The 14693-nt window shown below is 39.6% G+C and overlaps 1 protein-coding gene across 1 annotated transcript in view; it reads left to right on the plus strand.

Moving 5' to 3' along the window:
* The first annotated feature begins 539 nt into the window (after positions 1-539).
* Positions 540-14693, plus strand: part of LOC126184863 (protein phosphatase inhibitor 2-like) — a 28323-nt gene continuing 14169 nt past the window's right edge. The window contains exons 1-2 of the mRNA XM_049927478.1: positions 540-668; positions 3621-3785. Of these exons, the coding sequence (XP_049783435.1) occupies positions 586-668; positions 3621-3785 (248 nt within the window). The 5' untranslated portion in view covers positions 540-585. The remainder of the gene's footprint in view (positions 669-3620; positions 3786-14693) is intronic.

Here is a 14693-nt window from a genome sequence, read left to right on the forward strand (position 1 = left end):
TCCTTGAACATATTTATATTATTTTTTAACCATTATATCTGCTGAACATCTGAGTTAAGCCACAGAAGAGTGAGTAATTTGGAACATTTTCAAAGATTTCGATAGATGGAGTAGCGTGTCAGGAAGGAACTTGAACCCTACAGCCAAAGTTAATTTCGTTTTCGAATTCAGCACTCACGATTTGCCAAGGAACTCCATTGACATTTTTTGTAACAAAAATTTTGCAACGGGTGGTGCTTGATAAGAAATAAAGAACTGATTAATAAACCCGTCAATACCCAGTATCCATAGTCTGTCTTTCGCATTTTTTTAAGCTACTGAGGATCAGACTCATTGAGAACATTAGACAAAATTGTTAGTGATTAACTGATGCAAAGAGAAAACTAGTGAAATTCTCGTTCATTTAATTCTCATAAACAGTACAAAAATTTCCGCTGAGAAGCATGCAATGCAACCACTGTGGAAACTGCGATTGTTATTATATAGACCGCACTATCGACAATCGCAGCTATGCGCCAAAGTATATTGTTTATCTTTGAATTGAATGTCAAAGCATCGCAGGCAAAATTATCGGTATAGTGAACGATGGCTGAAAATTTGGGAAAACGACCATCGAAGGGTATTCTGAAAACCTCTTCAAGTTTTGAGAAGCCGGATGCACCGAAGAGGTAACTTTGCTTCTGTAGTTTATGGCAGAATTTCGTAGTGAAATCTTATGAAAGAAATATTACACAATGGTGCTTCCAAATGTATAGATTTTTATGTTGGTGTGTACGTGAGTTTCGAAAATCTAATACTTTTTCGATGTTGTCATATTCTGCCTTTGACTTCTAAAGAAGCCTGCAGTGATGTAGACAAGAACATGTTGATAGTTTGTACTTTACTGTTTCGTCGTAAGTCGTAGATTTTCATTCGGTCAAAAGTTTTGCTTTGGTTTTTTTCCCCTGACCCACTAGAGCATCAAGGATTTAAAACATTGCATACATTTCTCTGACTTACGAAATAATTAACTTTCAGTACTCATAATAAAAGCAATGCATATAATGGAGCAACGTAGAGGTTTCCGCATAGGTTTTGGGCGCAGTATGCAATGTCATGAAAAGACGCCGGTCATTGTGCATTGCGTATCATTAACAACTTTCAATGTTTAGTTACCTTGGGACTTAAGTCGTGAACTGTTTGTTTTCATTACACATTGTGTTTAAAAAACAATGCTCGTGGCATGTATTGTGTACTACATTAAACAATGGTTAGTCCTAACACGTATTCGGTGTAGTTGTTTTCTTACTCGTTTTGTTTTCGCAGTTTTATTGGCAATTCGTCTCTCTCTCTCTCTCTCTCTCTCTCTCTCTCTCTGTCTGTCTGTGTGTGTGTGTGTGTGTGTGTGTGTGTGTGTGTGTAAAAGACATTGTATGCAACGGTTCCATAACTGCAGTACTCTTCAAGACACGATATTATTCTGGTTAACACATTTTTCAACGGAATTATCAAGAAGTCTACGATTTCCTCGTTCACGGCAATAAACATTACTGTAAATATTAGTTTTGTTTTTCATATTTTGTTGTTTCATTAGTTGTGATTTAAAGTTAACAATACTACACTAGTGACGAGAGTCTGTTGCTAACATTGTTGAATTTTATGAATATGATTAGTTTATTCATGCATGCCATTGAGTACACTATGTGCAGCCGTTACTTTTCTCTATTCAGAAAATGGTGTTAGCAGAGCATTGTATGAGAAAGTTGAGTGGGTAATGAATTGTGTCCAATCATTCAGAGTGAGTTTTACATCTATGCGTGTACTCTGTAGCATGTAAAGGCCAGTTCTTATTTCCACTGACTTGAGGGGGAGGGTGACTTTAGATGCTACTGTGAAAGGTGTTATGTCATTCTAATTTATTTGTGGAAGCAATAGATAGGGGTGCAATGATATCCATAATTTGTGTCCTGAAAAAAATTTCTTGGTGTTTTTGAAATATAAAGTACAAAACTCATTATTTTAATATTTCGAAGTTCAACTGTCCTATATATGTATTAGGTGTCGTGTTGTTCCAAATTTCAGATTTACTGCAGAGTTGTATTGCAGTACAGATGCAACAAATATTTTGTAAAGAATTCTTGTAAAAGTTGCAGTTACTGTATGTTGTACCAATAAATTGAAGCCTGTTGTTCACTTGACCAACAAGTGAGTCTTCATAATAAATCTGGTGTCTCCTCACATTAGGGTTGCCAGATTAAATTGACGAACAGATCAAACATTGCAAGGTGAAAGACTATGCTAATCAGAGTTCTGAGGGTGACTACAGTAAAACACTAAGAAGCCATAAAAATTTCATTTATTGTTGCTATTTACAGCTTCCAATGCATTTTTGTTATTTTTGTCTTTTCGGCAATAGTTTTTTTGGTCAAACAACTTTTTAAGATAACCTTCAGCTTTTTTGTAAGCTATGAGAGCTGGGTTCTTGAATTTATTTTCCTCGGTTTCATTTGATTTTAACATTTCTTGGTTAGTGTTAGCTCCAAAGAAACAATTGCTCCTGCATAATTCAATATCCTCTTCTAATGTGACTAAAATATTACATAATTCTATAGTATTTATGTACTATTCTGATTCCAGACTTTTGATGCATTTGTGGACTTCATTTAATCGTGTACAAAATAAATGTAGCGCTTTGGTAATCCACTTTCTTCATTACTAACAAAAGACCAAATCAGCTAATTGCAGTCATTCTCACTGCCCCCCCCTTGGTGAAAATGTATTTTGATCACTTTCCACCCAAGCAGAAGCATTTCCACGGCTGGCAGTAAAGTTGCCCACCTAACTATAACAAAAGCAAAGCATTTTTTAAACACCTCCACTGTTTCAGCATTGATAGCAAAATTCATGGAAAACATTTGGCACAAGACTTTCAGTATTGAAAGTTAATAATTTCATGCAGTGTTTTGCTGCATTATGCAAGACATAACAATTGCAGCTAGCTTTAATGATTTTTTGCATCAGATTTTGTAACTTTTGAAGCAATGAGCAGGTACAGTTACAATGAGTAAATAAATTAGTGATATGAATGGAATTCTAGAAGTACCAAGCAATGTGTACATTGCTAGCAAACACAGGGCTGAAATACCGAACAGTTTGGTAAAAAAAAAAAATTAATACCTGGCAGTCCACTCACACATACATCTCTGTGAAACATAACTAAACTCCTATTTGGCTTCAGTAATTATTTCAAAGTTAGTTTAGTACATTGTGAATTCCAGAACTTCGTATTTCTACATCAAGAGTAATTACTAATTGTTGTTCCAATCTGACATGCTTTGAGAATATGATTCCATCAGAGAACTTTCCTTCAGTGCTAATGTAGTGTGTGAAAAGACAGATTTCAAGTAATACTATTGATTCTTTACTTCGCGTAAGTGTCATTCGGATGTATATTCTTCAGCAGGCATTGAAGTAATCTTGAATCATTAAGTTTTGTAAGTTAATGAAAACTAAATCTGCTTCAAAAGACTAGGTACCACAATATCTTAATGTATTGTATTAGAACCAGTTGACTACATACATTTAAACTAAATTGTTTCCCTAGATGTTTGCATTTTCTTGCTACTGTTTTGTTTTTATAGGAAACAAAAAGAGACAAAATGGGATGAAATGAATATAATAGCAACACTTCATCCACCTGACAAAGAGTATGGCCATATGAAGATCGAGGAACCCAAAACACCATTCAACTGGGTTGATGAAGATGCAATGGTAGATGAACTTGATGCGGCTGTACTCGCAGAGAAGTGAGTTGGTTTTAAATTCTGCTTGTGCATGTTTTTGAATGTAAAGGTATTTGTACTATGTTCCATTTTTTTTTATGTTTGACATTTTTCTTTCTCCTTTGTGGTTTCTAATAGTAACTCTCGTAATACCAATGAAGTGTGAATGCATTGAGGCTGGAATTGTGCTTAGTTAAATCATTTTGTACTAAGAAAAGGACTAACACCTTGTTCATGCCTTTTTGAGAGCAAGATGAATTTGAAGTAAGTTTTGTGTGTTGCTTAAGTCATGTCACCTGGTTAAAACAATCTTTGATTAAAAACCATTCCTTCCTTACAGTTCTGGTTACCAAGTGGTCTACTTTGGTGCTGTTTCTCAGAATTTCGCATTGCCTTTATCTCCGCATATGCACGGTCACATATGTCTTGATTAAAGATTTTCCTATATTATTGGCATTGCTTTGTCAGCATGGTGTAGTGTTGTTTGAAATGTTGTGGGCACTGGTGACTTTGCTTTTAGCACTCTAGAACACTTAAATACAAATGAACAGAACTGTTACATCATCAAGGAAGACCTCACAAAAATAAAGCAAGACACATTTATCCACGTCTTGTAAACTATCAGAAAAGCAAACAGGTTTTTTGTGTGGAATATTGTAAAATTCTTCATTTTATCATTGGCGGAATTTTTAGGGCCATATAATGAAAAATGTAGAGTTGGGAGTGTATGTAAAATTATTTAAACACCTGAAATTTCTCGTCTTTCTAATAGAATACAAATGGTATTGTACGGTTGCTTGGAAAGTGGTTTTCTTCAAATAAGCAAAAAAATGTGCGAAGTGCCATATTGTTGGTGTACTGAGAAATAAATTGTTCAAAAATAATTTGCACCACTAGCATATCTGTGGCCATGTGAATGCTTATATGCAGAGGGAGTGGGAAAAAACGAAAAGTTTTATTAAAATGAAAAAGTTAACTGTTTTAGGGTGTAAACAAAGCAACAATAAAGCTGCAGTCGATGTGAAATTGCATATCTGTGAAATCAAAATCTACCAAGGGTAAAATTTGACAGTGTTGCTTTACACGATTCATTGTAATATGCCTGGATACTCCTAGACGTGCTGTCTACAGTGTGGTAGAGCTCGCTGCTACACACATTTGTCCCACTCGTTAGGAATAGGGAAGTGTCCAATTCCACCCATATGCTTTGACCACAGCTGACAGTACCAAAACACCTATACCTACATATAAAAATACGAAAATAGGAATAGGTCATTTTCCTTGACCTGTATAGGTCAACTATAACTACTAATACAAAAGAACCAACACCTACAACTACAAAAACAAAACCACAACACCTCTAAAATTAAAAACTCAAACATCCATACATAAATTAAAATGCATTCAGTACACAATAAATACACAAAACATTACAACTAGAGAAAATAGACAAAAAAAATTACCACCAACAAATTTTGGCCGGCCATCACACACACACACACACACACACACACACACACACACACACACACACACACACAGAGGACGCCATCAAACACAACCAACTCAAACTCCACGCCGCAATGACGTCACACACAGCACCCATACATCATGGGTCAAACCAGACAGGTGGAATCGGACGCTTCAGTTTACCCCCACTCATTGATAGTGTAGCTCTGTCTTAATCTGGTGTGTGATTATGATTTCTGTAACTCTGCATTGCAAGTTTGGTCTGAGACATGTTTAATTGGGGTAATGTCAGCAGGTTCTGCAAGACATTCCATTTGGTTGATTCTTGGCTCCTGAAGGAAGGTGTTAATGAAATTAGCACAATGTGCTCATGCACTGTTGTCTTGAAAGCAAACCCATTGGTTAGATCTTGAATGTAAGACTAGACAGCAGGTTGGTGGTTACTATCTCAATATGGCACAGGCCTCCAATAACCCTTGGCAGTGACGTGAAGTGTGACAGGGTTGCCGCAAGTTCTGGAAATCGGGGATCAGGGAATTTCAAATGTGTCCAGGAAATTTGGGGGGGGGGGGGGGGGGACTAAAAAGTCTGTTTTCTGTCTCAGTGGACGAAATGGTTTGTTTACTGAGATGTTAAGCATTTTCGCTGGCTGGGCGCAACTGAATACGTGCGTTGCTTCCCTATGCCCTCGTTCCTACTGATTCTCCCCTTCCTGCCACTTCCCTCAGCTTGCAGTCAGTGCTGCCACCACTTCTTGCTGCTGGCCTAGCAGCTGCCGACAAGAGGCAGAGAGGCGTGAGGAGTGGTTTGTTTGAATCCGATTCTCAGAGATCGTTGATACAGTGGTGAGAGACGGTGGTGTGCACATTTGTGTCTGAGTGACTGTGTGAATGTGTGCATGCTGGTTTTATGACAAAGGCTATGACTAAAAATTTAGTTGTGAGTGTGATTACCTTTTCTCTGTGCCTGTCTGCAGCTCAGCAATCCTCTTTGCAGTGGGTTGCTGCCTATCCTCATTAATATTGATTCTCAGAGTATTCGTGCAGCTTATCTGTGCGTGGATTGAACATCGCAGTCTCATTTCATCGACATGGTGTCTGCGACACGTGAATAGCTGGCCACATGAGTGGACTTCCATGATGGGCCTAAACTGCAGGCCATTTCTTTGAGTATATCTAACGGATCGGGCCTGCTGATCTGAAGCCCATCATTTCCTACTGATGTGCAGGCCCTGCCCGTCGGATCTAGTCTCACTGATCTGCCTGCAAGCCAGATCTGTTTGTGTGGAATAATGCAGCGGATTTTCGTGGTTTATCTGTGGACCCAGGACTGCAGTGCTCCTCGGCAGTCCAGAGGCCATAGGCAATGGACTTCAGTAATTGCGACTGTCTGACTGCTAGTAAATTGTACAGTGCGGCGTTGTGTAGACATTTTATTTATTCTAGTACATTTTTGCACTTCAAAAGTAGTTTATATATTAGAGAGTATGGACCATAAGAAGAAAAAAATTGTGGCAGTCGCTGGCAGTTTGTACGCTATGTACTCAAGTATTTCTTGAAAGAAAAGCCACACAGTACTTGTAAAATAAGACAAAACACAGTGGGTAATCACTGACAATAGTGAACATAGCAGAACAAACGTTTTATTGGTGGTAACCTATAGTGTTGGTTTACACAACTCTTCCCTGCCTTAAACCCTTCTCTCACGAGGCCTACTTTTTCTGAGGTTATATCTGAAATCAGTGAAGGTATTTAAAATCTGTCTTGCAACTCCACTGAAATGTGTGTTTTTGTCACCAAATGTTTCATTTTATTGAAATAAAATGGTCTTAATGAAGCATATATACCATTTACCTTACTTTCTCCATCTAAAAACAGTTCATTACAAAAGATGTTGATGTTAACACTTATGACTTTTGGTCACACATTTAGAAATACAGACGTCCTTACATTTTTTTTGTCAACTTATGTCTTTACGTACAGTTGAAATCTCAAAATTTGTCAGGGAAATATGCTAAAATTTGTCTGGAAATCAGGGAAATGTTGTGGAATTTCACTTCATGAAACTTTTGGCAACCCTGGTCAGAAATCTGTACATAATTTAGACCGAGAATGTGACTGACCCACCACCATATTGAATATGAGACTGCTTTCCTGCGATTTGTGGTGATACCTGTCCCCTCCACACACACCTATGGTGATATTAAAGTATCAGACAAATCTTGTGCATGAGAATGAAGAGAACAAATGATACAGGCTATGTTTCAGGTGTTCACTTGCCCACTTTCTTCATCCACCAAAGTGCTGGTGGGGATGGAGGGGGGGGGGGGGGGGGGGGTGCTAACTATTATCTGTAATTGATGCATAGTGGCCAAGCTGATCATGTGAAGATGGTTGTATAGTTTCGGGGTAGCCATAGTCCTCTGTTGCTCAAAAAGGACAGCATGCAGATCTGTTGCTTTCTCCTTGGAATGCTAAAGAGCTATAATTTGTAGTTAGCAGTCATTATCTAGTGATGTTCTCTGTGGGTGACACAGAATCCTAAATTTGATAGCACAGACAACTCAGTTTGGGAAAAAAGTGGACAAAGCATGTTCTTTTTCTGTAATCTTCATATACTTCCATGTTATTTACATAATTGGAATGCTTTCGCATAATTCCTAACAGACAGTTCACAAACTGCAAGAACTGTAAGATATATAGCTTGCTTTGAAATACTCATTGTCATAAACAGCTGTACCCAGAAGAACCTGACCGGTACACTGCAAACTGGGTAGCTATGCTAATTATTGGTTTGCACAGTTGGCTGCTCACTCAGGGAGCGCGGTTAGGCCGTGATTTCAAGCCCATTAATTGATATAAAAGTGCCCCAAAGAGCTGTGCTGGCAAGTATGAAGTAGGGTGCATCACCTGGACATGCATGCACTTTGCACATGTGCAATGTTTGTTTGTCAGGTGCCCAGCTGGAAGTGTTGGAGAGGGGCCACATTGTGGCCCCATGAGAGGTTGGGTGGTCCTATCATCATATTGCACACTACGCAAGTTGTGCGGCCACCACCAGTGCCCATTGTTGGTGGCATTGGATACAGGAAATCATTTGTGCTGGACATGTAGGATCTAGATGCTCAACAACTACAAGGAATGAGCACCATAGAATTATCTGCTGCATTTGAGCAGACCCAACCACAACAATAAGGGCAAGTCAGTGGGATGGTCTGCCTTCTATACAACATACTGTGAGTGTTAGTACTGTTGGCAGGTGGTAGCTTGACAAGTGGCACACTGCACACTGACCATTACGATGCCTGACACTCACAGTGTCGCACCCGACTCACCTGCTGTTGGCAACGATGAACATGGGGCTTTTCAGACTTGCAGCAGGTCATGTTTTGTGCCAAGTCCCTATTCTGTGTTGGAGGCGATGACCAGAGTCCATGTCTGGAAGCGCAGTGGAGAGTGCCACAAAGAGTAGTTTGTAGTCCCCCATTACATGTCCCACCAGACTGATGTGATGGTGATATCCTATGGTGCTTATTCACCATTAGTATTCCTCATGGGCTCAGTGACAGCTGCACGGTAAATGAATGATGTCCTGCAATTGGTAGCTCTGCTTTTCGTGAATACACTTATGCCCTATTTCTGCCGGACAACTGTTGTCCTCATACCGCTGCTACCTCACGAGCATGCTGTGCAGCTGTGGATACACTGCTACGGCCAGCCACATCACATGGTTGCTCCCCAGATAACAATGTGTAGGTTCCGTGAAGCATGTCATCAGGACCCTCAACTCTGCGGAATCTGCTTGATCAGGTGCAAGTGGCATGGGATGGAGTATTACAGGGGAAAATCAGATACCTTGACAATTCCATACCATGGCATCTGGATCCTTCCAGTCACAATAATGGGTGTCCAATGCCATTTTAGCAAGTACATTTTGTGGCAGCGTAGCATAGTACATGTTGGGCCCTCAAAGTTGAAAGTGTAATCATTTCATATGTGTGGACCCATCTACACGCAGTCCACCTTGTCCTTCTGGGAACAGCTTCTTTTCTGAGAATGAGTGTATGAAATAAATGTGCAGTGCATTGAAATGAATCTCTCATTGCCAAAAACTGAAGAATAACAGCAAACATCTGCTTCACAGGAATTGCTTTTCTGAATTTTTTTAACAAAAGGCTCCATCAAATAAACTATAATTACAGAATTGGGTGGCAACATCAAAGTTACTAGAAGCGGGACCTTCTTCCCCATTTAGCATACACAGCATATCATTCATACCATGTATGTTTTCATCCAACCTGATGGCAATGTCTTTCTTTGCTGTACACAATTAAGTACACTATGACATTGTTGCAGTCAGTGTGAATTACCACACAAATGTTTTGTCACTAGGATGGATGAGGAGACGATAAACATGTTGCAGACCTGTTCAGAAACAATGGTATGAACAGTAACATGTTTTTGGACTCAGAGTAAATGTGGATTAAGCTTGAAATGGCCTGTAAAGTGTTGATGGATCCAGTATTCTACACAAGCCACATTGTCTTGTTCACAATTGACGACTCTTTGGTCTACTTAATTGCACTGAAAATAGGGGTTTACTGTTACCTACGTGACACAGGTGACTGTACATACGGGTACTAATAACTTCCTGTGATCTAGTAGGTACTGAGAAAGAATTATTTATATCAAAAAAATTGTCAAGACACTGGTGCAAAACTTTAGAAAAGTTTCTAGAGAGTAGTGTCTGTTGTAAAATTGAGACCTATATCTTCCTTTCTTGCATGGAAAAACACACTTGTAGAAGCAAATGGATCTTCTGAGGAATCCATTAATTTAAAAGAATGTTTTTCCGTTTTTCGGGATTACCCATATAAGTATGCTTCTTCATTATTTGCAGCATCTCTACGTTTTGTCATTATATTAATTCACTGTCATGCCTTTTTTGGTGACTTTGCCCTTAGTCATACCAAACACTTAAATTCTCATGTAGCTTTTCTCAGGTGCTGGGGTGCATGAAGGCAGCTGACTTGAATTCCAATATCTCAGCAGATTTCGTCTTTGTCAAACTTCAGTTATTCTCCATTGATGATGATTGATTTTCTTTTCCACATAGGGACATTCAAACTTTCATTTTATACTTGTTTTCGACATGTGTACAGTATTGTGCATTCACTGTAGTTCTACCATTGCACATTAATGCCAGTTAGGCAATAACTAGATTATTTTTCCACATGAGAAACCACTTATCCCTTAATCTTAATGCCATAAACTTTGGGATAAGAGTTTTTGAGATATAGCACATAACTGCAAATTGTCACGTACACTGACTGGACAGAAAAGACATCTCCAGTGATATGCTTGAATGTTTGTTGTTGGGGACACCTTATATTAGAACACATGGCAAATAAGTTAAATCTTTTGCTGCTACAAAATTGCTCTGCAATCTGTGATGAGGGCGCCTTTTTCTTATGTCTGTACTGCTTGCCAAATGCTGGTGCCTATGCTGAGAGGCGGTGTTCCGGCCAGTGTGAACTAATCTTTTTGAAAACTATTAGGTGAAAACATTTGATTTTTGCACATCTTACACTATATTAAGAACTGAATTTCTTTTCGTTATCTGCCATACTTACTGTGCTTCATATGGTTAAGTAAAGCATTGCACAAAATTTTAAAGTGTTTCCTGAGATAAACTTGCGTATGGTTGATTTTAGCTCATACATTGCAGTGAATGAAATGTAGATACGGTATCAGAATTACATTTAAAACACAGAGCTGAACATGTTATTTCATTCTGGAATTACTGAGTCGTATATCCGACAGATTGTTGCGTGTGATGCGCCCATTCATATCCTTGTCCATCGCAAATTTTGGTCATATCAATTATCACATCTCATAAATTATTCATGTTATCGAAACGAGGTTTTGCCAAACGATAGCATGCAAGGAGGTACATTTGCACTGGACACTACGAGAGGGCAGTGCATGCAATGATCAAACATGCAGCGTTGTGGACACACCAGGAACCGCATTATCAGCAATGGAATGTTGCTAATTGTGCAGTGGTTGGTCACTGCCAGAACCAGTAGCAGTCAATTTGCTGTGGCATACAGAGCTCTGTCTGTGTCTGCAACATTGTTAGAATGCCACAACAGTGTGTACGTGAATTGCTTGTGCAATTGACGGAGTGTGAACGAGGGCGTATAGTGGGCCTGTGGAAGGCTGGGCGGACGTATCCCAGAATTGTGCAACACATGGGTCATGAGGTCTCCACAGTGCACCAATGTTGTCACCAGTGGTCAGCAGAAGGTGCACATTCCCATCGACCTGAGTCTGGACAGAGGCGATGCACAGCTGCACGCTAAGACCATCACATCCTACAAAATGCCATATTGGACTGCACTGTCACTTCACAACAACTTACGGACACTGTTGCTCCAGGGGTATCAGCGAGAACCATTTGCAACCATCTCCATGAAGCTGGGCTACAGTCCTGCGTACTGTCAGAGCATTTTCTACTCACACCCCACCATCATTCAGCCAGCCTCCAGTGGTGTTGCGATAGGTGTTTATCGAAGGACGAATGGAGATATGTCGTCTTCAGGGATGGAGTTGCTTCTGCCTTGGTGCCAATGAGGGTCGTACGCATGTGTGGCGTTGCGCAGGTGAGTGCTAAAATCGGGTGTGTATATGACAGATGCACAGAGGGCCATCACTCGGCATCAGGATATGGGGAACAATATCCTACAGTGGCTGTACCTCTCTTGTGATTGGGGTAGTGTTGAACAGTGCACGGTACATTCAAACCATCATGCTACTGTTTATGGACTGGCAAGGTGATGGGCTTCTCCAACAGGACAGTGCACATCCACATGTGTCCCATGTCACCCAACGTGCTCTTGAAGTTGTACATAAACTACCGTGGCCAGCACGTTCTCCGGATCTGTCCCCCATTTAGCATGTTTGGCATTGGACAAAATGTTGTCTTGCGTGGTCTGCACGTAGGCATGAACTCTGGCACAGCTGAGTATCCACTTTCCCTAAAAACAGCCATCAAATGTGCAAGTTCTTAGGTTAAGTTGTCCTAGTCAGAAATGGAATATGCTCTGTGTACCAGTCCTAAGGATGCCACTGCATTGGTGTGGTGGATTACAACTGGTAGAATGCAGATTCCGATCTGTGTGCATCGGCTTTTGGTGAACACTATGATCCAAAGTACCATCTGGTTTTTTATAAACCATAATGTCTGAAAATGGAACCATTCCATCACTTTCAACCTTCATGGTAAATTTAATGTGGGGATGAAGACAGTTGAAGTGGTCCAAAAATCTTTTAAGAGCATCACGTCCATGGGATCAGATGAAGAAGGTATCATCCACACATCTCCAGAAGCACGTTGGTTGCAAAGCCGAAATCCTCAGTACCATATCCTCGAAGTCCTCCATAAATAAACTGGCAAATATGGGTGATAAAGGACTACCCGTAGCCACCCCGTCGTTCTGTTAAAAAATATTGCCATTAAATAAAAAATATGTGGATGTCAGCACATGATGACAAATCTTCACCAACTCATCATCCAGTTTTCCACTGATCAAACTAAGGGACTCTTCCAGAAGGACTCATATAAACAGAGATACCGCGTCAAAACTCACTGATAAATCTGAAGTACCCAGCCTCAAAGATTTCAGTCACCGAATAAAATCCACCGAATTGGAGATATGGTGTTCACACTTGCCAACATATGGACTGAGAACAGATGATAAATATTTCACCAGGGTATAAGTGGGTGCACTCAAATTACTAGCAATACGGCATAGAGGAACCCCTTCCAGGCAGGCCATACAACCCAGACAGAACGACAGCACCAGGATGACGTTTCTTACATAAATCTTATGACAACGGACTCCTTGTGCTTAATCCTTTTTGTGGGGTCACTAGATAGACTTCTGTATCCCAGGTTGTTGAGTTGTAAATCCATTTTTAGGGCATAATCATCCCATGTTACTACAGCCATGGCATTCACCTTGTCAGCTGGTAAAACTACTACATCACCATCATTCCTAAGAGAACGAATGGCTGCTGTCTCTCTCTGTGGAAGATGTTATCAATTTTGTATGATTTTCTGGCCTGGCTTCAAACTTGCTCTAATAAGTTCTCTGATTAGTTGTTGAAGTTTTTGTGTTCTAGTGTCAAACAACACAGTGCCATCAGGGAAATAAAGGTATGTTAGTTATGCCTTACTCCTAAGTTCTCCCAGTTCAAGGATCTCAAAACTTCCTGTAAGATTACTTGCAATAGTTTTGGTAATACAGCATCTTCTTATCTGACTCCTCTTTCCCTGTGCTCATGTATAGCTGTACCATTGATATATATTCTTCGGTTTATTAACATAGGTTGAGTAGATTGCTTGTTTCATAAGGGCTATCAGAAAAAAAATGTTGAAACTGTTCAACTCTTGCTTTGATAAGATTTTCCGTACTGAAAATAATGTTGGTCTTCATGATCATAAATTGTGACAATGAATGGATGTATGTATGTGTAATTTCAGCACTGTGAGTCTCGTCAGGTGTCAGTTTCGTTGAGGGGGTACAATCGCTGGTAAAGCTGTTGAGAGGAAATCTCTTAAGAGCTTTACCTTGTACCTTTTGTATGTAATTGTACCACATTGCAAGAATGTTGTAGCAATTACTTCTTAATTTTTTTAAACAGAATAATGGTGCAAATTTTTGTCTAATGAAGTAACAACTGGCAAATAGCACATCACATGTTGGCAACAATTTATACTTGACAAATCACTTGATTTGTAGGTTTGGTTTCTCACAATAATCTCAAAGGTTGACAGGGTGTATACACTCTGGGACATCCGGGAAAAACCCGGAAATTTTTCATTATTTTAGACCTGAGTTAAATTTTTGTAATTTTGACTGGTAAGAAGTGATGAACAGCAAAATATGTCAAAGGCTATGGAATACTTAATAGCAATAAACTGCTGCCAGCGAGTGTGACATCACAACCGTTTACATAAAGTATGTTTGAGCAGTTGCCCACAGGCTCACTTGCGTGCGCAGTTGAGTTGTGTATGGGTAGTGCCTTCTCCCATTTTATTTCCATGGTTTTGGCAGCCAGTTGCTTTGCAGAACAATGAATCTATTTTTGTCAGTTTGCTAAATAAGTGTGGCTTTTCGTGCTGTTGGCTAATTTCAACCATTCACTGAATTTCAAGTGCACATTTTCATCTTCTGGTACATATGGCAGTATGCAATCATATACAACCACTCACTTGATGATGAAAGGTCTGTTCCTAAAGACTTGAAAGTAGCACAGGTCACACCAATATTCAAGAAAGGAAATAGGAGTAACCCATTGAATTACAGTCCCATACCACTGACCTCAATTTGCAGTAGGATTTTGGAGCGTATACTGTACTTGAACATTATGAATCACCTTGAAGAAAATGACTTGT

Source organism: Schistocerca cancellata, chromosome 4, assembly GCF_023864275.1.
Source record: "Schistocerca cancellata isolate TAMUIC-IGC-003103 chromosome 4, iqSchCanc2.1, whole genome shotgun sequence".
NCBI classification, from domain to species: Eukaryota; Metazoa; Arthropoda; class Insecta; order Orthoptera; family Acrididae; genus Schistocerca; species Schistocerca cancellata.